Source organism: Macaca mulatta, chromosome 11 (assembly GCF_049350105.2).
Source record: "Macaca mulatta isolate MMU2019108-1 chromosome 11, T2T-MMU8v2.0, whole genome shotgun sequence".
NCBI classification, from domain to species: Eukaryota; Metazoa; Chordata; class Mammalia; order Primates; family Cercopithecidae; genus Macaca; species Macaca mulatta.
In genome coordinates this window covers 116,186,099-116,208,444 of record NC_133416.1, presented here as the reverse complement: position 1 = coordinate 116,208,444, position 22,346 = coordinate 116,186,099, and the positions used below count along the sequence as shown (strand labels likewise).

The 22,346-nt window shown below is 43.8% G+C and overlaps 1 protein-coding gene and 1 long non-coding RNA gene across 7 annotated transcripts in view; one reads left to right on the top strand and one right to left on the bottom strand.

The window, feature by feature from the left end:
• USP30 (ubiquitin specific peptidase 30) overlaps positions 1-21,443 on the bottom strand; it is a 34,640-nt gene extending 13,197 nt beyond the window's left edge. The window contains exons 1-7 of one of the 6 annotated variants that reach the window (XM_015152698.3): positions 21,263-21,443; positions 18,078-18,187; positions 16,784-16,966; positions 7,854-7,957; positions 3,481-3,579; positions 2,844-2,886; positions 1,356-1,450 (exon numbers count right to left, since the gene is read on the bottom strand). In XM_015152698.3, coding sequence (XP_015008184.1) covers positions 1,356-1,450; positions 2,844-2,886; positions 3,481-3,579; positions 7,854-7,957; positions 16,784-16,966; positions 18,078-18,187; positions 21,263-21,345 — 717 coding nt within the window. In that variant the 5' untranslated portion in view covers positions 21,346-21,443. 6 annotated transcript variants of the gene reach the window in all.
• LOC144333031 (uncharacterized) lies at positions 20,074-21,451 on the top strand. Its single transcript, XR_013401337.1, has 2 exons — positions 20,074-20,352; positions 21,286-21,451. It is a non-coding gene; the product is annotated as an uncharacterized LOC144333031 (long non-coding RNA).
• The last annotated feature ends 895 nt before the right edge of the window (positions 21,452-22,346 follow it).

Genomic DNA, 22,346 nt, shown 5'->3' with positions numbered 1-22,346 from the left:
AGAAGCGGAGTACATGGTGGCTGCCGGGGCTGGGGAGGTGGGGAGATGTTGCTCAAAGATGTAAACCTCCCGTTATAAGATGAATAAGTTCTGGAGAGTTAACGTATAGCATGGTGACTACAGTTAATAATACTGTATTGTATTCTTGAAATATACTGAGAGTGTTCTCACCACATATAAGCACAGGTGCACATGCACACACACACACATCAAATCATCACTTTGTATACCCTAAATATATACAATTTTTATTACTGATTAGATTTCAATAAAGCTGGGGGGAAAAGCCACAATTAGATACTACTTTGCACTCAGTAGGATGGCTAGAACCACAATGTCAGACAGGACCTAGAGAGTGGGCTGACATCAAAATGTGGGGGAGGCTGTGGAGAATTGGAACCCCTTGTACACTGCTGGTGGGAATGTAAAATGGCATAGTCACTTTGGAAAACAGTCTGGCAGTTCCTCAAAAGGTTAAACAAAAGAGTTACCATATAAGCTAGCAATTACCCAATTGAAGTGAAAATATATGTCCACACAAAAACTTGTATGTATATGTTCACAGCAACATTATTCATAATAGCCAAAAAGTGTTAACAATCCAAATGCCCATCAACTGATGAATGGAAAAAAAATGTTGTAGATCCATGTAATGCAATATTATTTGGTAATAAAAGGAACAAAGTACTGATTCATGCCACAATATGGAAGAAACGTGGAAATATTACGCTAAATGAAAGAAGCCAGACACAAAAAGCCACACATTACATGATTCCATTTATATGAAGTATCCGGAATATGCAAATCCATAGAGACAGAGGTAGATTCATGGTTGACAAGGGGTAGGGGGATGGAAAGGATGGGGAGAGGCTGCTAATGAGTCTGGAGTTTTTTTAGGGGGCCATGAAAATGTGATAAAGTTGACTGATCCCAGAGTCAGTAATGGCTGTGAAAAAATAAAATAAAATAAAATGGATTGGGGTGACAGTTGTACAATTCTCTATTTTTGTATTATATTGGAAATTTTCCATAATAAAATATTATTTTAAAACCTCAAAAGCAAAGGGGAAAAAACCAGCCCTAGAATCTACTGTGTCCACCATGAGCAAAGACCCAACCACTGGACTCGAGATCCTGCCAATCCACAGTGGGTCTGTTGTCCTTGGAGCAGAAGATGCCATCTGAGGATCAAATGACATGCTGACACTGACCGAAGTGGGGTAGTCAGTCCACTAGTGTGCAGAGGCTAGGTAGTCTCTAACACCAGTGACCAATGCCAGCCCACTCTCTAGGTCCTTTTAAGAATACTAACTTTTGGAAAACCTCATCCAGAAATAACAAGTGTTGGTATTTACCTGGTGTTCACAGTGTTTGCAGACCATATTACTAGTGAGTCTTCCATGAAAAGGATGTTGAGACTTCCAGTGATTGGATGTGGGGTGAGGTGACCCTGGAATGCAAAAAGTTTTTTGATATGTCACTTTTAGCCCTTTGGCACCAAGCTCAACATTCATCTTCCTTTCTAGTATGTCGTAGAAACTCCCTCTTGAGAAAAAATGTTCTTGAAAAGTACATTGAAATAGCTTTCCTCATTGACTTCCATCCAAAAGACATCCCATTCCTTCATAGGAGAATTTACACAGATCTATCTTTACATATGGTTTCTGTATAATGGGTAGAGCCACATTTTAAAAAGGAATTTGTGTTTAATAACGTCTTTTTACAAACACATGCTTAAAACGTTTGAGATGTCAAAAGAAGGATACCACCAGTGAACATTCCATAAAGTGAGATAAAATCTTCTGAAATAATCAGAATAAGCAAGTTCTGAATAACTAGGCCTTTCTTTGGCTAGAATGGGGTTCAATGGAAAGAACGTAAGTGAGAAACCCAGGCTCTGGAGTCAGGCAGCCCAAGGATCAGCTCTGGCTCTGCTTCTTATTCGCTGCCTGACCTGGGAATGCCTTTCATCTCTGCAAGCCTCAGTGTGCAGAAAATTGGGATAGTTATTATCCCATTAACTCCAGTACCATCAACTTTGTAGAGTTGTTATGAGGCTTAAATGAGATAATGCAAAGCCTGGCAAACAGCATGGGCTCAAAAAATACTTGTTCCTATTACTACACAAAGGAATTAATATGCTAATTTTATTTTTTAAGTCTTTTTTTTTTTTTTTTTTTTGAGACGAAGTCTTGCTCTGTTGCCCAGGCTGGAGTGCAATGGCACGATCTCAGCTCACCGCAACCTCCGCCTCCTGGGTTCAAGCAATTCTCCTGCCTCAGCCTCCAGAGTAGCTGGGATAACAGGCATGTGCCACCACGCCCGGCTAATTTTGTATTTTTAGTAGAGACGAGGTTTCTCCATGTTGATCAGGCTGGTCTTGAACTCCTGATCTGAGGTGATCCACCCGCCTCGGCCTCCCAAAGGCTGGGATTACAGGCGTGAGCCACCGCGCCTGGCCTTAAGTCTTAGAAAACAACAATTTCCTCCTAAGGATGACTTTGGTAACATGCAGTAGAATTTGGCAGCACTGGAAATGCTGAAGACACGACAGATTCAGCTCATTACATTCTTCCCAGGATGAATTTGAAAAGGTAAAAAGAAAGCCCTTGTTTGAAGTACAAATAAGCCAGTTTCAAGAAAAGTAAGCTGGGCTGGGGTGCAAGGGAACACCAAGAGAATCTATTTAAAGCTATTTCCAAAATACAACTTCCTTTGCAAGCACATCACACTTCAAGCTGGCCTGTATGTCACCAGAAAAAAATATTTTTAACACAAGCAAATTATTATCATATCTTAAAAGTCCACATCTTATGTGTTATATTTCAATGGAAAACGGCTACCTCTTGTGCGGCAGGTAATTTGTTTGGGAGTTATTTCTGACTGCTGCTGTAGGGGAAAAAAAAACAGACTGAAAACCCTGCTATAATCCCTTTTACCACCCTTAACCCACCCCTAAACCTTACAACTTTCTATGTTGATTACACCACTAAAAATCAACTTTTAACAAAGCTCAGGTTTCTAAAGGTAGCCTCAATTAGCCTATCTGGCTGGATACTATGCATATTCTTTCATCAAATGCAATAGAAACATATTTCTTCTTTCCAGAATATTTTCATCCTTACTGTTTAACTTTTATCAACTCCCCCCGATATTTATACTGTTACAGGGAAATGAGGGGTCACTTAGTATTCCTATGGCCCCTGTTCCCCTGTATTAAACAGGAAAAAACAACACATTCTTTCTTCTCAAAGCCAACACAAATTGCAGCAATGAATCATTTGAAAGAGCCTTGACATCCCTAATCAGAGTCACCAACTGCAAAGCATGTAAAGACCCTCCCCGGCCTCATTCCTATCACTGATTTTTACTGAATCTTACTTTTGTGTTTAAAGTTGTACAAAGATTACACTTGCCTCTCCTATACTTATCAAATATGCATAAGCTGCACAGAACGTGTTGGAAATATTAATCGTTTACCTCCAGGGAATGCACATCAAACAAATGTGTGACCCGAGGCTGGCGGTCTCGCTCATCTTCCAATGACGAGGTAATGACATGGAATAATTCGTGAGCATCCTGTCAAAGGGCAAAGCACTCTTTAGAGAGGCTGGATGAGGAAAGGGCAAGATCAGAACTACCCACCTCGGGCAGACGCCCTACAGTGAATGTGGGAAGAATTTGCTTTCTACCTTCTCAAGGCTCAGCTCATTAAAGAAAACAGTTATGTCCTAGACACTGTCACGAGTGAAGACCCTCAAGCAAGAGGTCCAGGAGCAGAGAGCAGGAGAGAAAGCCAGGCAGCTGCCTTCACGCCAGCAGTCTCTGAGATAGTTCTGTTTCACTGAGACAGCCTTGACCTCTGCTCCGACTTCAAAAGATTAGGCTTTTTGCTAATTGTGGTAAAATACACATATCATAACATTTATCATCTTAACATGAATGATTCTGTGGCATTAAGTACATTCATGTTGTGCAATCATCACCGCCATCCATCTTCAGAACTTTTTCATTTTCCCCAGCTGAAACTCCATACCTGTTAAACACTAATTCCCCATTTTCCCTTCCCCCACCCCTGGCATCCATCATTCTTTCTGTCTCTAGGAATCTGATTACTCTGGGAACCTCACACAAGTGGAATCATACAGTGTTGGTCTTTGTGACTGGCTTATTTTCCTTGGCATAATGTCTTCAAGCCTCACCCATGTTGTAGCATATTGCAGAATTTCCTTCCTTTTTAAGGCTGAATAATATTCCATTGTATGAAAGTTTTGTTTACCTATTTATCAGCTGATAAACGCTTGGGTTGCTCCTACCCCTTGGCTATTGCAAATATGCTGCTATTAACCTGAATACACAAATATCTTACTGAGTTCCTGCTTTGTTTGAATTCTTTTGGTTTGTACCCAGCAGCGAGATTGCTGGATCCAATGGCATGGGACTACTCTTGAACATCAACTCAAACGGCCCTCTCCCCAAAAACCCAAGCCATCCCTCACTCTTCCAGGAGTAACGGGGTCACAACACAGGTCCTCTGCTTCTCCTTTGGTGTCCCCTCACACTGCCACCAGAGCAATACTTTAAAAGGCAGACAGCTTTACTCTTCTGCTTTTAGCTTTCCAATGGCTTCCTCTACTAGAGTAAAACCTACCATTCTTATCTCGCCTACAAAGCCCCCAACATTCACAATGTCCCGGCCCCTGGCCTCTTTTGTGTTCCTTGAACACATCCAGCTTATTCCCATTTCGGGTTGTGCTGAGACCTTTGCACAGCTACCTCCTATCCTTCAGGTCTCTGCCAAAAGAGCTCCTCCGCAGGGCATACTCCCCAACCAACTATCCAAAGCTGCCTCTACCCCTCTGAACCCTAGCCCACCCCCAGCCAATTCAGCAGCCGTCCTGAAAAAAGGCCCCTCCTCCAAAATATGCCCTAAATTCCTAAGGACTCTCAGCTCCCCTGCTTCAACCCCAGTCTGAGCCACGCCATCTCGGCCGGATAACTGCAGCGGCCTCCCACGTTTCCTCTCGGCTTGCATTCTTGCCCCTCCAGTCTTCCTTTTTTAACAAGTCAGATCAAACCAGTCCCCAGTTCAAAGCCCTCTAGTGGCTCCCCGCTGCACACACAATAGAAGCCGATACTGCCCATATCCTCCCAGTCCCTGCACAATCTGCTCCCCGCCAACTTCCGCCAGCCCCTCTCCTCCGCAGCCCTCCCCACCCTGGCCTCCCTGCCATTCTCCACAGGTGGCAGCTTTATAACTATCTCCAGACTTACACCCTAGCTTCTTCATCTGTCTAGAATGCTCTGCACCCAGGTGTCCACACACTTCACTCTCTTTTATACTTCTGGTCTCGACTGAAACCTCACCACCCAAGCGGAGCCTCCCTACCTGGAGCAATCTTCCCCTGTCGCTTGGCTCCTCCTCCCCTGCCCACCCCTACCCACGCCATGTCACACCAGCTAGTTTCTTGTTAGCATATCCTGAAATTCCCTGCTTACTGTCTGCACCGACCACTGCCTGCTATCCTCATCCCCCACCGGAATACCAGCTCTAAGTGAGCAGGAAAACTCCTGCAGGTCATGTCTGCAGCTACAACTCCATTGCCCTCGACAGGCCCCACCCCAGGCATGAATTCAATAAATACCTGTTGCCTATATAAATGAATTCCCTCCTGGGCTATAAAACTGCAGCTGTAGAGTGCAAGTAGAGATTCAAAGATAAATAAGGCAAGGCTCTGGCCCCTGAGGGACCAGGTGTGGCAGCCTAGCTGTTAGCCAGCAGCACACCAGAGCTGCAGCCCTGTATAGATGAACAGGAAGCAGGGGACCTGGAGGAGAATCAGCGCTTCCTGTGAGGCTCAAGTGGGTCCAGGCTTGAAGCAGATCCAAGACACGATGGAGGTGGATCTATAACTTAACCCGTGGGTAAGCCATGTAACAACTCGGCCTTGAGGAAAGGGACAGCACTGCAGAGGAGGGGGAGCTTGAATGTGCACTGGAGCACCACACTGTCTTAAATCTTGGCTCTGCCCCTTAAATAGCTGCATGATTCTGGGCAAATCATTCCACTTCTCTGAGCCTCAGTGTTTCCATCTGTAAAATGGGAACAACAGTAAACTCCTTACATGGTTATTGTGATAATAAAATCAGGTAATTTGCATAAAGCAAGCCTTTGGCCCAATGCATCCTCTGAAGCTCTAGCTTTAGACAAAGAAAATGGGTTGATAATCAGGGAAAGTCTGCTCCTGATTGAGTGGATCTCTGATAATACAGATGTGGGCAAGGCCCATGCTGGATGCTCTGGGTACCTTCAAACAGGAAAAGGCCACTGGACAGATGCGCCCACCTCTTTCTCCTGCAGACTACAGCATGGCATGGGCCCTAGATGTGGGCTGAAGATGTCGAAAATACTTCCAAGGAGGGACTGGGACCTAAGTGAGTCCTTGATGGAGAAGTCGGACTTTTATTTATTTATTTATTTATTTTTATTATTTTTTTTTTTTTTGAGACGGAGTCTCGCTCTGTCGCCCAGGCTGGAGTGCAGTGGCGCGATCTCGGCTCACTGCAAGCTCCGCCTCCCGGGTTCACGCCATTCTCCTGCCTCAGCCTCCCGAGTAGCTGGGACTACAGGCGCCCACAACCGCACCTGGCTAATTTTTTGTATTTTTAGTAGAGACGGGGTTTCACCGTGGTCTCGATCTCCTGACCTTGTGATCCGCCCGCCTCGGCCTCCCAAAGTGCTGGGATTACAGGCGTGAGCCACTGCGCCCGGCCAGAAGTCGGACTTTTAAAAAGTTATCTGATGTCCTTGGTGACTAAATCTCAAAGTTATTCTCTCAGTTTAGGGAAATGTAAAATGTAGATAAATAATTCCAGTTACCAGAGGAGGATTTTAGAAGTATTTTCTAAATAGAAAAACATTGCAACATACAATTGGATTAACTGAGATACATTTTAAGAAAGTATAGATACCACCAGCACCATGTCTAAAAAGTGACCTGTGGCTTCAGAATAAAGCAAAAACAAGAAAACACCTTTAAAAATAAGGGGCGCTACACAGCCTCCCCACCTCCCTTTTCAAAAGTCCGTCAATGCCCCTCATGTCAGCCCCACAGTTTTGGGAGGTCCATGATGCCGCCTCCCATTTCTCTGGACAGTGGCGGCAGACAACGCCTACATGAAGCTGGACAAGGCCATCTTGGAAGTGTGGCTGTGGAGGATGCAGCTGTATGCCACTGGGGGCTAGATTTTTTCATCCCTAGAGCTTCACTCTCTTGGCCTCTGCTTCAGACTTGCTGTTGGTAACAGTGGTCTGGCAGGGAGGAGGGTGGCCAAGTTCCAAAGAAGGCAGCAAAGCTGTAGTTGTGGAAAAGGGAGGTGGGAGTGACTGCATTAGGCCTTGGAATTGCATATGACATCTGCTTGAGGTTTCGGGCCACTTTAAGCCAAGCTTTGAAGATTGATTTTTTTTTAAATTGAGGGTGTGGTCCAGAAAAATCTTACCTAAACCTCTGAGTCTCCAAGATAAAGTCACCTGCCTCTTTCTAAAGAACCCAAGTGTCCCTATCACTTACTGGAGTGCCAAGTCACTTAAGAACTAAAAAGATTTTGCTCTTTGGCAACTGTGTGTTTATGTCCCATCCCCCTAACCTTCTATCTACTGGGTGAAAAACAGCTGTATCTCCCCTCTGATCATGACAGCAGGAACAAAGTTGGTACTCTGGTCCCAGAACACTAAAGCTGTCTAAAATGTCACAGAAATGTACACTGGGGCCAGGCAATTGCAAGGTCAGACCCCAAGTCACTAGGGGAAAGGATTCTCCAAGCTAAACGTGTTCAAATGTTGTACTCACCTGTTCTTCAAATGATGAGATCTGCCATCTGTACATTCTTAAGACATCCAATAAGCAGCTTGCATCTAAGACCTCATCATCAGTAACTTCTTGGCAGGACAAGGCTGGAAACAAAAAAGGTAAGACATTAAATTCACCAGCATCACAACTAACCAGAAAACCTGCACAGTATAACATATCAAAGTTAATTAAAAATTTAAGGACTACAGGCCGGGCGCGGTGGCTCACGCCTGTATTCCCAGCACCTTGGGAGGCTAAGGCAGGCGGATCACAAGGTCAGGAGATCGAGACCATCCTGGCTAACATGGTGAAACCTCGTCTCTACTAAAAAAAAAAAAAATTAGCTGGGCGTGGTGGCGGGAGCTTATAGTCCCACCTACTCAGGAGGCTGAGGCAGGAGAATGGCATGAACCCGGGAGGCAGAGGTTGCAGCGAGCAGAGATCGTGCCACTGCACTCCAGCCTGGACAACAAAGTGAGACTCTGTCTCAAAAAAAAAAAAAAAAAAAAAAAGAAAAGAAAAAAAAGTTAAGGACTGCAGGATTCACCTTAGAATTAGGTATTTTTCATCATTCTTCGTAGCATTACCCAATGCGTAGTACTCTATTAGGCACTTAAGTTTACTGAATGAATGTAATTTTTCATGAGGCTGCAGCATTTAAATGAAGTAACTGATTCCTCTATCTTCAAACTATCATCAATATAAATTTGTTGCAAGGTTCTTATTGAGTAAAATGATTTTAACTCACAACTCTCAGGTTGGGAGGGCCGTTCCCAACCAACATTCATCCAGTCCAACCCCATATTCGGTGCCACACTCCTCTCCACAGGGCTGTTTCCCAAGGCCTTTGATTGTATTTGAGTTTCTGATTTTCAAGGCAAAGCATCAAGCTATATGCAGCAGCCTGAAAGCGTCTTTTGAGTGGTTTACTTTTACTTTTTTTTGAAACAGAGTCTCACTCTGTAGCCCAGGCTGGAGTGCAACGGTGTGATCTCAGCTCACTGCAACCTCCGCCTCCTGGGTTCAAGCGATTCTCCTGCCTCAGCCTCCCAAGTAGCTGGGATTACAGGCACATGCTACCACACTCAACTAATTTTTGTATTTTTAGTAGAGATGGGGTTCCACCATGTTGGCCAGGCTGGTCTTGAACTCCTAACCTCATGATCGCCCACCTCAGCCTCTCAAAGTGCTGAGATTGCAGGTGTGAGCCACGGCACTGGCCGAGTGGTTTACTTTTCAATCACAGGTGGAATCAGGCCTAATAAAATAGAAGTTTGATGGGCTTATGAATTTATATTATAATTACTTCTAGACCAAGGATTGGCACTTTTTCTGTAAAAGGCCAGAAAATAAACATCTTAGGCTTGCTTTTTTTTTTTTTTTTTTTTTTTGAGACAGGGTCTTATTCTGTCAGGCTAGGGTGCAGTGGTGTGATCTCGGCTCACTGCAGCCTTGACCTCCTGGGCCCAAGCAATCCTCCCAACTCAGCCTTCTGAACAGCTGGGACTACAGGCACATGCCTTCATGCTCAGCTAATTTTTGTATTTTTTGTACTGACAGAGTTTCACCATGTTGCCCAGGCTGGTCTTGAATTTCTGGGGTGAAGTGATCTGCCCACCTTGGCCTCGCAACATGCTGGGATTACAGGTGTGAGTTCCTGTGCCTGACCACATTTTAGGTTTTGTGGACCACATGGTCTCTGTTGCAACTACTCAACTCTGCCATTGCAGCACAAAAGCAGTCATAGATGTAAAAAGAAAATAACATTTCAGGACCTTCTAAATGTATTATGCCAAGGAGAAGAGTGCTGGAAACAGTCAAGTAACACAGCTGCTTTTCTTCTCTGGCACATGGCCGCTGCTTCCTGACCTTTGTGTTGAGATGTTACAAATTAACCAGACTCCCTGTTCTTCACTCAAACCTAGGCTGAATGGCACTGGAGATAGAGACCCTTGTGATTATTACCTCTTTACAACGGAATGGTAGGCAACGCCCTAAGAGTGTAATCCATAGTAGCCAATCAAATCTTACATCTGTATGTTAGCCATTGTATGGAAAATGTTATAATTCTGTTCAGTACTTCCGTTTTTGTCTACATAAATGATCCCCGCTTTTCCCCACACTGGGAGCACTGATCACCATTTCCTGTTATTTGTGTGTCCCCAGACAGCCACCTTCACACTTTGTGTTTGAATAAACCCTTGTAGCTGGATCTCGAACCCTTTGATTATTTTAGGTTGACATAGGCAATATCTAAACAAATGGACATGACTGTGTTCCAACAAAACTTTATTGACAAAAACAGGTGGTGGGCTGGATTTGGCCCATGGTCCATCAGGTGCAGACTCCTGATCTTGGCCACCCTCCTTCCCATCGCATGTTACACTAGACCAGTACTGCTGGAGTGTGAGAGAAAAAAATGTAGAAGCCTGCCTCTCAGTGCAGTTTCTGGAAGTTCAGTGACTCCCAACATACAGTAGGTCAGCCTGTTTCTTCTTTCTGATTTGCCATCAACGGCCTTGAAAGATTCCTTTAAAGCCCAGACTTCTGGGCTGCTCTGCCTATGGAGTAGCCATTCTTTCATTCCTTTACTTTCTTAATAAACTTGCTTTCACTTAAAAAAAAAATAATAATAAAGCCCAGGCTTCTGCATCAGTGTGTATATACCCTGGGGCTAGCCCTTTCCCTCCCAGGACAAAGAGAGCAGGGTTGGGAAAGGAACCACACCTTTCTCCCATACCCCTCAGGCAGCCCTTCTGTTAGCTCCCCCAACCCACCACCTCCCAAAGGAAAATTTTAATGCCTCTTTTAACCCAGTTTTGTCTAAAATACTACAGGGCAATTTGGCAGTATCTACTATCATTTTCATATCGTACAACCCAGCAATTTTACTTTTTCAATCCAGCAATTTTTTTCCCTACAGAAATGCATGCTTAGGTTCACAAAGGGACATGTATAAGGATGCTCACATGATAGCCTGCTTATCATGACAAGGAGCTGGAGACAAATGGCCAAACAAACTGGGGTGTGTTGACATTATGGAAACTATGCAGCTATAAAAGTGAATGAGGCCAGGCACAGTGGAGCCTGTAATCCCAGCACTTTGGGAGGCCGAGGTGGTTAATCACTTCAGTTCAGTTCAAGACCAGCCTGGCCAACATGGTGAACCGTCAACTCTATTAAAAACAACAACAAAAAACACCCAAAAATTAGCCAGGGATGATGGGTGCACACCCGTAGCCCCAAATACTCGGGGGGCTGAGGCAGAAGGATCACTTGAACCCTGGAGGCAGAGGTTGCAGTGAGCCGAGATTGCACCACCGCACTTCAGTCTGGGCAACAGAACGAGACTCTGTACCAAAGAAGGAAAAAAAAAAAATGACCAAGGTTTGCAAATCACATCTGATAAAGCATTAATACCCAGAATATATAAACTCAGAACTTCTAAAACTCAACAACAACAACAATAAAACAAACAAGGCCAGGCATGGCGGCTCACACCTGTAATCCCAGCACTTTGGGAGCCTGATATGGGCAGATCACGAGGTCAAGAGATCGAGACCATCCTGGCCAACATGGTAAAACCCCGTCTCTACTAAAAATACAAAAATTAGCTGGGCGTGGTGGTGTGCACCTGTAGTCCCAGCTATTTGGGAGGCTGAGGCAGGAGAATCGCTTGGAACCTGGGAGGCAGAGGTTGCAGTGAGCTGAGATCACGCCACTGCAATTCAGCCTGGCAACAGAGCGACTTCTCAAAAAATAAAAAACAAAAAAAAAACAAACAAACCCAAACAATCCAGTTCAAAAATGGGCAAAGAACTTGAACTGACATTTCTCCAAAAAAGACAGACAAAATGGCCAATAAGCAAATGAAAAGATGCTCAATGTAACTTACTATTAGGGAAATGCAAATTAAAACGATACCATACCGTTAGGATGGCTACTATCAATGAAAATAGAAAATAGTATGTGTTGGTGAGGAGAAATTGGAACTTTTGCACATTGCTGGTAAAATTCTAAAATCATGCACCATCTGTGGAAAACAGCATAGAGGCTCCTCAAAAAATTAAACAGAATTACCATTTGATCCAGCAATTCTACTTGAGTGTTTACAGAAAATAATTGAAAGCAGGGCATTTGGACACTAATGTTCACAGCAACATTATTCATGATAGCCAAAGAATGAAAATAAGCCAAATGTCCACGGACTGACAGAGGGACAAACAAAATGCTGCATACACATGCAACAGAATATCATTCAGCCTAGGCCAGGTGTAGTGGCTCATGCCTGTAATCCCAGAACTTTGGGAGGCCGAGGTGGGCAGGTCACTTGAGGTCAGGAGTTCGAGATCAGCCTGGCCAACGTGGTAAAACCCCGTCTCTACTAAAAATACAAAAAATAAGCCAGGTGTGGTGGTGCACGCCTGTAATCCCAGCTACTTGGGAGGTTGAAGTAGGAGAATCACTTGAATCTGGGAGGTGGAAGTGGCAGTGAGCTAAGATGGCGCCACTGCCCTCCAGCCTGGGTGACAGAATGAGACTTCGCCTTAAAAGAAAAAAAAGAATATTTTCAGCCTTAAAAAGGAATGAAATTCTGATATGTGGTATAACATGGATGAACCCTGAAGATATTAAGTGAAATAAGCCAGTTACAAAAGGGTGAATATTATATGAGTCCACTTAATGAGGTACATCTTATAAATATGAGGAAACTCATGACTTAATGAGGTCTGAGTCAAATTTAAAGAAAGAGAAGGTAGGGCAGTGGTTACCAAGGGCTAGGGGGAGGGGAGAATGGGAGTTACTGTTTCATGGGTATAGTTTCAGTACGGGATGATGAAGAGTTCTAGAGAGGGATGGGGGTGACTGCTGCACAACAATGTGGCTGTACTTAATCTATTGAACTATACGCTGAAAATGGTAAATTTTATGTTAGGGATATTTTGCCACAATTTTAAAAAGTAGGCAAAGGATATAAACAAGCAATTCACAGAAGACAAACTATAAGACCAATACACCCCCAAAAAAAAAGTGAAGGAGGTAGAACTACATGTACTAAAATGGACACTTCTCTAATGCTTATTATATTTGGCCATGTAAACCACAAACAAAACAAAACAATATACAAGCCAGGTGCGGTGGCTCATGCCTGTAATCCCAGCACTTTGGGAGGCTGAGGCGGGCGGATCACCTGAGCCCAGGAGTTCAAGACCAGCCTAGGCAACATGATGAAACCCTGTCTCTACTAAAAATACAAAAATTAGCCGGGTGTGGCAGCATGCACCTGTAGTCCCAGCTACTCAGGAAGCTGGGGTGGGAGGATAGCTTGAGCCCAGGAGGCTCAAGTGCGGTGAGCTGAGACTGCACCATTGCACTTCAGCTTGGGTGAGACCCTGTCTCCAAAAAAACAAAAAATCAAACACCAAAAAACCCCACAATATATCATTTCTATGGATGCACAGAAATGTATTTAAATGCACAGAAAAAGGTCTGGAAGGATCCACCTTTGGGAACGGTAGAGGGGAGCAGGGTTGGAGTATTGATAAAGGGGACTCTGGCCTTCTCTGTAATGCTTTAATTTTTTACAAAGAGAACTGATTCATGCATTACTTGTATAATTAAAAAATTATTTATAGGCCAGGCATGGTGGTTCATGCCTGCAATCCCAGCACTCTGGGAGGCCAAGGTGGGCACACTGCTTGAGTTTAGGAGTTCGAGACCAGCCTGGGCAACAAGTCAAAACCCTGTCTCTACTAAAAATAAAAAAATTAGCCAGGAATGGTGGCATGTGCCTGCAGTCCCAGCTACTTAGGAAATGGAGGTGGGAGGATTGTTTTGGGGCTGGGAGGCAGAGGCTGCAGTGAGCGGAGGTTGCGCCACTGCACTCCAGCCTGGGTTGACAGAACAGAACCCTGTCTCAAAAAAAAATTTTTTTTTCTAAAAAATCAAAGTAAGAGACATTGGAAAGCAGAAGCAGAGAAATGAGCAGACATTCTGGGACAGCAGCCCAAGGATGGCTCTGGCTCCCAGTACTGGGTCCCATGTGAAAGATAAGGGCAGTGCTGACAGGCCAGGGTTAGGATAATTCACGTGGACATTTCAGCTTTCACATAATCTTTGGAGTGGTGCTTTTAACCCATTTCCTATTTGCCCCAAGAATATTCCTGTCTCTAATCCTAATGTAACATTATATACATTTCTGTTGTATATGATGTAACATCATATACATTTCTGTTACATTAGGATTAGAGACAAGTTCTATTTAGAAATAACTCCCAAGAACATGGCTGGGTGTGCTGGCTCACCCCTGTAATCCCAGCACTTCGGGAGACCAAGATGGGAGGATCACTTGAGGTCAGGAGTTCGAGACCAGCCTGGTCAACATAGCAAGACCCCATCTCTATTTTTAAAAAAAATTTAAAAAGGCCAAGCATTTTAGCTCATGCCTGTAATCCAAACACTTTGGGAGGCTAAGGCAGGTGCATCACTTGAGGTCAGGAGTTTGAGAGCAGCCTGGTAAAACCCTGTCTCTACTAAAAATACAAAAACTAGCTGGGCATGGTGGGGAGTGCCTATAATCCCAGTTACTTGGGAGGCTGAGGCAGAAGAATTGCTTGAACCTGGGAGGCGGAGGTTGCAGTGAGCCGAAATCCCACCACTGCACTCCAGCCTGAGCTACAAGGCGAGACTCCGTCTCAAACATAAAAAAAAAAAAAAAAAAAAAAAAGAAAAGAAAGAACTCCAAGAACAGTTTTTCTATTTTCACATTTAAAATCAGTCAGACTTGCTTTGGCCTCAAAGAGCATGTTTACGTAAAATTAGATGAACGCTGGCAGCAAGTTGCACTTTTTTTTTTTCCTCTAAACCAGGAATGGGCTAAAAAAACAGGATAGTAAAAGAAATTATTCTCAAGTCGCCTCTTCTACAGAAAAGTACACTTGCTTCATAAAGATTTCTGTGTCAAGCAGAGCTCACATAGGAAAACACCTCAGTGAAGCACGATTTAGCTGAATGTTTTTTAAACCCAATTTTCTCCTTACAGTGACAGCAATATATACTTATTGTTAAAAGTAGAAGTAGTTTTCCAAAACGATTTTAAAATTACCAATGACTGCACAATACCAAAATGGCTAATATTTCAGCATTTTTCAGTCCAGCCTTTATCTGTGGAAGTTCCTACCTTGATGAAGTCAAATTGTATTTTGTATGCTGCTCTTTAATATTACAGCCTATGCCCTCACCCAAATTTTTAAAAAATTTCATAAAAGTGATTCTTAATGGCTGTATGCCATCGATTACTTAATCATTTTCCCATCTAAGTGCTAGCCAAGCACTACCCTGCTTAGCTTCTGAGGTCTGATGAGATCGGGTACGTACAGAATAGTATGGCATTAAGTGATTGCTTAATCATTCTGTTTGATATCTACATTCTTTCCCCTTTTTGCCATAATAATTAGATGTTGGAGATCTCTGTGCATATATCGCGCTCTGTATAATACACATGGAACGTCAGCAGATTTTATGAAGAAAACAAAACAGTTCTACAGTCAAAAAAGTTGGTTTAAAAATGAAGTTGGGCTGGGTGCGGTGGCTCACGCCTGTAATCCCAGCACTTTGGGCTGAGGCAGACCTCATTTGAGGTCAGGAGTTCAAGACCAGCCTGGATAACATGGCAAACCCTGTCTCTACTAAAAATACAAAAATTAGCCGGGCGTGGTGGCATGCGGCTGTAATCCCAGCTACTAGGGAGGCTGAAGCAGGAGAATCGCTTGAACTCGAGAGGTGAAGGTTGCAGTGAGCTGAGATCGTACCACTGCAACAAGCTGGGCGACAAGGTGAGACTCTGTCTCAAACAAACAAACAAACAAACAAACAAACAAAGAAGTTGGGTAGGTTATTTCTGAAAACCTTTACCAAGCCAGTGTATATTGTGACTCTCCAAGTTGGGGGCCACCATTCAGTCATTCCTAAACTTGGTTGCTTTTAGACTCCATTTTTCAGGCTAGTTAAGTCACAATCTACGTTTCTAGCCATTTTCATAAGGCGGGCTCCCAGACACAGAATTACTGGGTCAAATAGTACTGAATACTTCGCAAGCTATTATTGTGTAGTTCCAAACTGCTTTCCAGAAAAGTTGCACTAAGTTACACCCCTCTCAGCGGTGTATGGATGTATTGTCCAACAGCTGGACAGGGCTGCAAATTTGTTTTTTAATCTTTGCTGACAGGCAAAAAGTAGCATTTTTATTTTATTTATACTTCTTTGATAATGGTCAAGTTGAACATTTGAGTTTTTTAGCAATTTGTATTACTTCTTTTGTGAATAACCTAGGCTAATATACTTTTTTTTTTTAATGTTTTTCAAACCAGAATACTTCTTACAATACTTCTTATGTGGCAGTGGATTTCTTCCTTCCTTAAAATGCTGTTATTAACTTGACAATTTATGGTTCCATCTTTGATTTTTTTTTTTTTTTGATATGGAGTTTCACTCTTGTTGCTCAGGCTGGAGTGCAATGGTGTGATCTCGGCTCACTGTAACCTCCACCTCCTGGGTTCAAGTGATTCTTCTGCCTCAGCCTCCTGAGTAGCTGGGATTACAGGCACGCACCACCACGCCCGGATGATATTTTTTGTGTTTTTAGTAGAGACGGGGTTTCTCCATGTTGGTCAGGCTGGTCTCGAACTCCTGACCTCGTGATCCACCTGCCTTGGCCTCCCAAATTGCTGGGATTACAGGCATGAACCACTGCACTCAGCCTCCATCTTTGATTTTTAAAAAATACCTGTTTGTATCTACTGGGCTCTTGGTGTTTTTTATTCATAATGATCTATATGATTTTTTCCTACAATAAGGCTATTAACTCTTTGCCTGTCATCTGGACTTCTTTGAAAAGGTACACAATCCCCTTGAAATTCCCATCTAGATACCTTTCAGAAGGTGCAACAGTGTTAAGGATAAATACTGGTGTGAGGGGGGCTCCTTCTGATCCCTGGTGTACTGGGAGGTGAACTCTTCCAGCCACCTGATGAAAGCAGGACAGGCAGACAGGCCTTGAAGCAGGGAGTTCATGAAGCAGGTGTTCCCTAAATTAACAAGGCCAGGCACGAGCCCTAAAAAAAAGCAGGGGGAAGAAGAGAACAGCATATCATATTTGATCCATTTCTCTCCCATTTGGGACCCAGAGTTCCTGCGCTGTGGCCTTAAATTTGGAATCCCGATCCAAGAAGATCCTTATCCACAGAGATCTGGGCCAAGGCTTGGTTCTAGTACTGCTCCGCAGACTGTAAGCACAGAAGGAAAGGTCCCTTTTGTGTGTTATTTTTGAAACCTATCATGGTATGCAGCACAGCTTGGTTCTTCCTAAATGTACAAAACACTTAGTAACCATCTCCTGTCTTTTTCTCTTCCTCATTCTCCCCTACATGCTCTCTTTCTTCTTTAACCAGAAAGCAATGTTTCTGAGAACAGAAGAAAACAATTGTTCTGTTGTTACTTCCCCAGGACAATGATTCTGTTCTTATCTTAACAATCACTGGGAAAGACTCCACTATACCAATTCTGATCAGTCTTTCTGCAGAGATCAACAAAATCGAATATACTTCTGTCTTCTGCTAGCAATCGTTTTAAAAAACTTCTTATTCTCAAAGTTCTCAAAGACACACAAAAGGAGGGAGAATGTATAATAAACCTCAATTATAACTGTCCCCAGATTTAACAATGATCAAATTTCACCACATTCTTTTCTTTCTTTGCTGAATTTTATTCAATGTTACATAGTGCAACACTTTCAAAAGGGAGCATTTAAAAAAAATTAGAAAATAGTTTTTTAGTAATGAAGGCACTAACTTGAAATTTTTACCAGTTATTAGCAAGCTAGTCTGAGAGAACACAAATGTATGATGTAATTGGTCAGTTTGTACCACTGAAAACTGTAATTGCCATATTAATGAGAACACTTCTTAGACAATTACGCCGCTTGACATTTTTCATTACAAAGCATGCCTCAAACTCCAGTCTGGAGAGAGGCTGAAATAGAAATCTTTTTACTACAGGGTATCAAATAACAACTAATGGTAAAAGTACTGTTTCAAAACCTGAAGTCCTAATTTTAAAGATACAGAGAACAAATACGACCAACCTCCCAACCTTCTTTGTACTGTTTTCAGATAACAGGGATCTGGGTCAAGTCTACAGACCATAATGCAGTGTTCTCATTCTTACCTTTTCTACGCTTCTTTCTTTCTGTAATGGGACCCCAAATAACATATATTCCTGCTGCAAGAGCAGCAGCAATTCCACCTATAACTCCCCAGTTCTTCATGACTTTATATCTAAAAAAGAAAACAAATTTACGGTCTTCCCTCATCACAAACACAATAGGCGAATATACAGATATAGACAGAATAACATTTTGTCAAAATAACCCACCAAATACCTAATTTCAAGTTAAAGTAATATATAGTTATAGGATTACATCTTAAAAATCAGGATGTTTAGACATTAGGATTTAAAATCTAAGTCAGCCGGGCACATTGGCTCATCCCTGTAACCCCAGCACTTTGGGAAGTCAAGGCAGGAGGATCCCTTGAGCCCCAGAGTTTGACACCAGCCTGGGCAACATGGTGAAACCCTGTCTCTACTAAAAACACAAAAATTAGCTGGCCGTGGTGATGTGTACCTGTAGTCCCAGCTACTCGGGAGGCTGAGGTGGGAGAATCACTTGAATCTGGGAGGCAGAGGTTACAGTGAGCTGAGATCGTGCCATTGCACTCCAGCCTGGGCAAAAGAGCAACACTCAGTCTCAAAAAAAAAAAAAAAAAAATATATATATATATATATATGTAAAAATATTTATTGAATGACTGAATACTAGAGAAAATATACAGAAATGAATTTCTCTTTTAGAATATTAGACAGGAAAGGGGCACACATACAATGGTATAAAAGAGCTGAATGTTTATAAAATTAAAGATTTCCTAACTACAGGCTTGACTTAAACACTGGTTATGCTTTTGCTACAAATTAAGAAATTTCACCAGCAATTTAAAACATTGTTTTTATACAAAGTTATATATTTCTACAAAATAAGACAAACCATCTATGTGTATATAGCTATGTAATGTGTATCTGCATATGTGTTACACATGTATATATACGTGTTTGTATGTGCGTGTGTGTGTAATACATTATTATCCCAATATTTGGATCATGTGAATATTGTTTTGATTTCAGTTCAGTAAACATTAACTTGGTGAAGAGTCACTGGTGATAATAGTGACTCTGCTTTACAATAATCAGCATTTCTTAGTATCATAGCTGATAGCTGAATTTCAAATAAATATTTGTTTTCCAAGACATAGCCAACAGAATATGCACCAAACTTGGTTAAGAAAGTGGGATTACATTATTCTGGTTCAGTCCTGGCTTTGCTACTTCATTTGGCATCATTTCACCTTCTAAGCCTCAGTTTCCTCATCTGTACGATGGGGACCATCCATAAGACCTACCTCATAGGGTTGTGGTGAGGATTAAATAAGTGTGAAGGTACAGAGTACATAGTAAGAACTTAATAAATGTTAGCTGCTACAAATTAAGCATTACAATCTCAGGTTCATTCATGACAGCTATTCCTTCTCTTTTGTTCGTTTTTTTTTTTTTTTTGAGACAGTATCTTGCTCTAGTGCCCAGGCTGCAGTGCAGTGGTGCCATCTCAGCTCAATACAATCTCCACCTTCTGGGCTCAGGCGATCCTCCTGCCTCAACCTCCCGAGTAGCTAGGACCACAGGTGCACACCACACGCCCAGGTAATTTTTAAATTTTTTTGTAAAGACAGGCTCTCACTATGTTGCCCAGGCTGGTCTCAAACTCCTGAGCTCAAGCAATCTGCCTGCCTCAGCCTCCCAAAGTGCTGGGATTACAGGTGTAAGCCACCATGCCCAGCCGGTGAAAGCTATTCTTGAAGTTTCCTAATGCATCACTGTGCTTTTACACAATACATGAGTTCACAAAAGTGCTTGGAAAGGTTACAAAGGACTGTCATGGAAGTGCTAAAGCACTTTACCAGTGCTTAAAATCCCCCAGTCAAACACTATAATATTTAAGGGTGCATACTCTATGCCAGGCACTGTGACAGTCTTACCTCATTTTTTAAACAATCCCACAGAAGCAGATTATACCATCACTTTCATTTTTATAACTGAGGAAACTAAGAGACCAACTTGGTCACAGTGAGTGAACGAACATGGCTCTGAATCATGCGTGTCTGTCTCCCAAGTCTGTGCTTAAAACCACAAAGTTCAAGACAGAAACTGAAGGAAACAGTGTCAAGGGGATGGGAGAGAGGACTTGTCCATGACTTTAGCAGCATAAGGAAAAAATACCCAGGGACAACTGGCGACTTTGGAAACTCCATTCCTCTGCAAAATGACATCACGAGAAGAGTGGTGGGGCCTGGGGGTGAAGAGATCTGGCTTCTCCTCCCAACTCTGCTATGAGGTCAGCTATGGGGCCACACTTCCCACCTACGGAATGGGGGCACTGTACAGGATAGGTATCGAGGCCTTTTAGCCCTGGAATAATAAGCTCTTTAAACCTGCTCCAGTTCCAGAGGAAGCCGACCTGAGCAACAGGTCTCAGTTATTTGGGGTCAGCAGTGGGGGAGGGGGTACTCAGTTCTGAAGCCTGGAGCCCTTGGGAGGGTGAATAAGGAAATGGGGGCCCTGACAGGATTGGGAACCCAGGCAATCGAGGAGTCCTAACAAGAACGGAAGGATTTAACAGGAACAAGCAGCCTTAACAGGTTAAAGAAGCACTGACCAATTTAGAGACCCTTGCAAAACAAGGGCCTTTACTCACACTAATAACATCAGGGACTCAGACAGAAGTGGGGATCCATATTAGACTAGAGGGCGGGCTAACAGGAATAGGGGGCGGTACTAACAAAACGCGGGGCTTGCAGGCCCGGGGCACTTACAGGACTGGAAGAACCACGCCAAGATTGGGGAACCCCTGGCAGATATGATTGGTGGACCCAGAAGGATTGGGGGTATACTAGAAAGATTGAGGGGTCTTGGCAGGCCTAGGAGGCACTGAAAGAACTGAGGGCACTGACAGAATTAGGGGCCCTGACAAGACTGGAGGGCCCTGGATGTCCTGGGAACAATGACAGGAGGGGGAGGGACAGACGGACCCGGGGAGTGCAGACAGAATTGTTGTTGCCGAAGGACTGGAGCCCGTCAGTCCTCCCACCTACAGGCCCAGGCCTCCAACCCTAAAGGACGCAGAAGCTCCCGGAATGCCCGCGCGGGCCCTGGAGACCCCAACTAGGGCATGAAAAAGCCGTCACGGGCCCAAGCTGGGGACCCTGTCCCGGCCTCTTCGGCCGCCCCGCCCCCCAAAATCTCACCTGACGGCCGCCCCGGTCCTCAGGAAGCGCTGGATGGCCCTGTCGGCCGCGGTCATCGCCGCCTCGGCCCGTGAGCTCAGCATTGCAGCCGCACCGGAGGCCTGAAGCCACCTCCGCCGCTACTGCCGCCCCCGCCGCCGCCTGACCGAGGGCTACGAAGGTTCCCGAGACAGCGGAACCTACGGCCGCAGGCCCAGTACCTCGGGGGAAGGTAGACCGCAGGACAGGGCCCGGGGGACCGGAAGTAGCTGCCTCCGGAGAGCAATAGCTGACGGACCACGTCCTTTCTTTCTTTTCCCTTAGCAACAGACCTCAGCGTCGGTTGCTAAGCGAGGCTCAGCTGCCTGGGGTGCTTGGTTTTCAGATTTGCTTAGGCTCCATTGATAAATACAGATGGCACACTTCTAGGATGGACCCTGGGTCATGATTTGAATTTTTCGGTGTGGAGAAGGAGGCCAACGGCCGAAAGTCGGGTCAGGCCTTTGCTATAATTAGTTATTATTGTGGCCAGAGTGGAAATAGGTCGCAGAGGAAGGAACTTTAATGAGCATGAGGCCCATCTCTGACGATATCAGTAGAGAAATCAACGTCTTTAATAATAATAGCTAACAAACTTATTGTTTATTTAGGTGCCAGGTATAGAGCTAAGTATGTCACATTATTTACGTTTAATATTCACACCAACTCTAACATTACCCACATTTTACATCCCAGGGAACCCAAGAAATTCGAAGAAATAGTAAGTTTTTTGACACAACTTGTAAGTGGTGAAACAGAGATTGGCAGTTCAGTGCGTGTATCCCCAGAATAGCACTCTCCAACAGAAGTATACAGGAGCCACATAGGTAATTTTACATTTTCTAGTAGCCGCATTAAAGTAAAAAGCAAGAGGTAGGCCAGACGCCGTGGCCCACGCCTGTAATCCCAACACTTTGGGAGAATGAGGCTGGTGGATCACCTGAGGTCAGGAGTTCGAGACCAGCTTGGCCAAAGTGGTGAAACCCTGTCTCTACTAAAAATACAAAAACTAACCGGGTGTGGTGGCAGGTGCCTGTAATTCCAGCTACTCAGGAGGCTGAGGCAG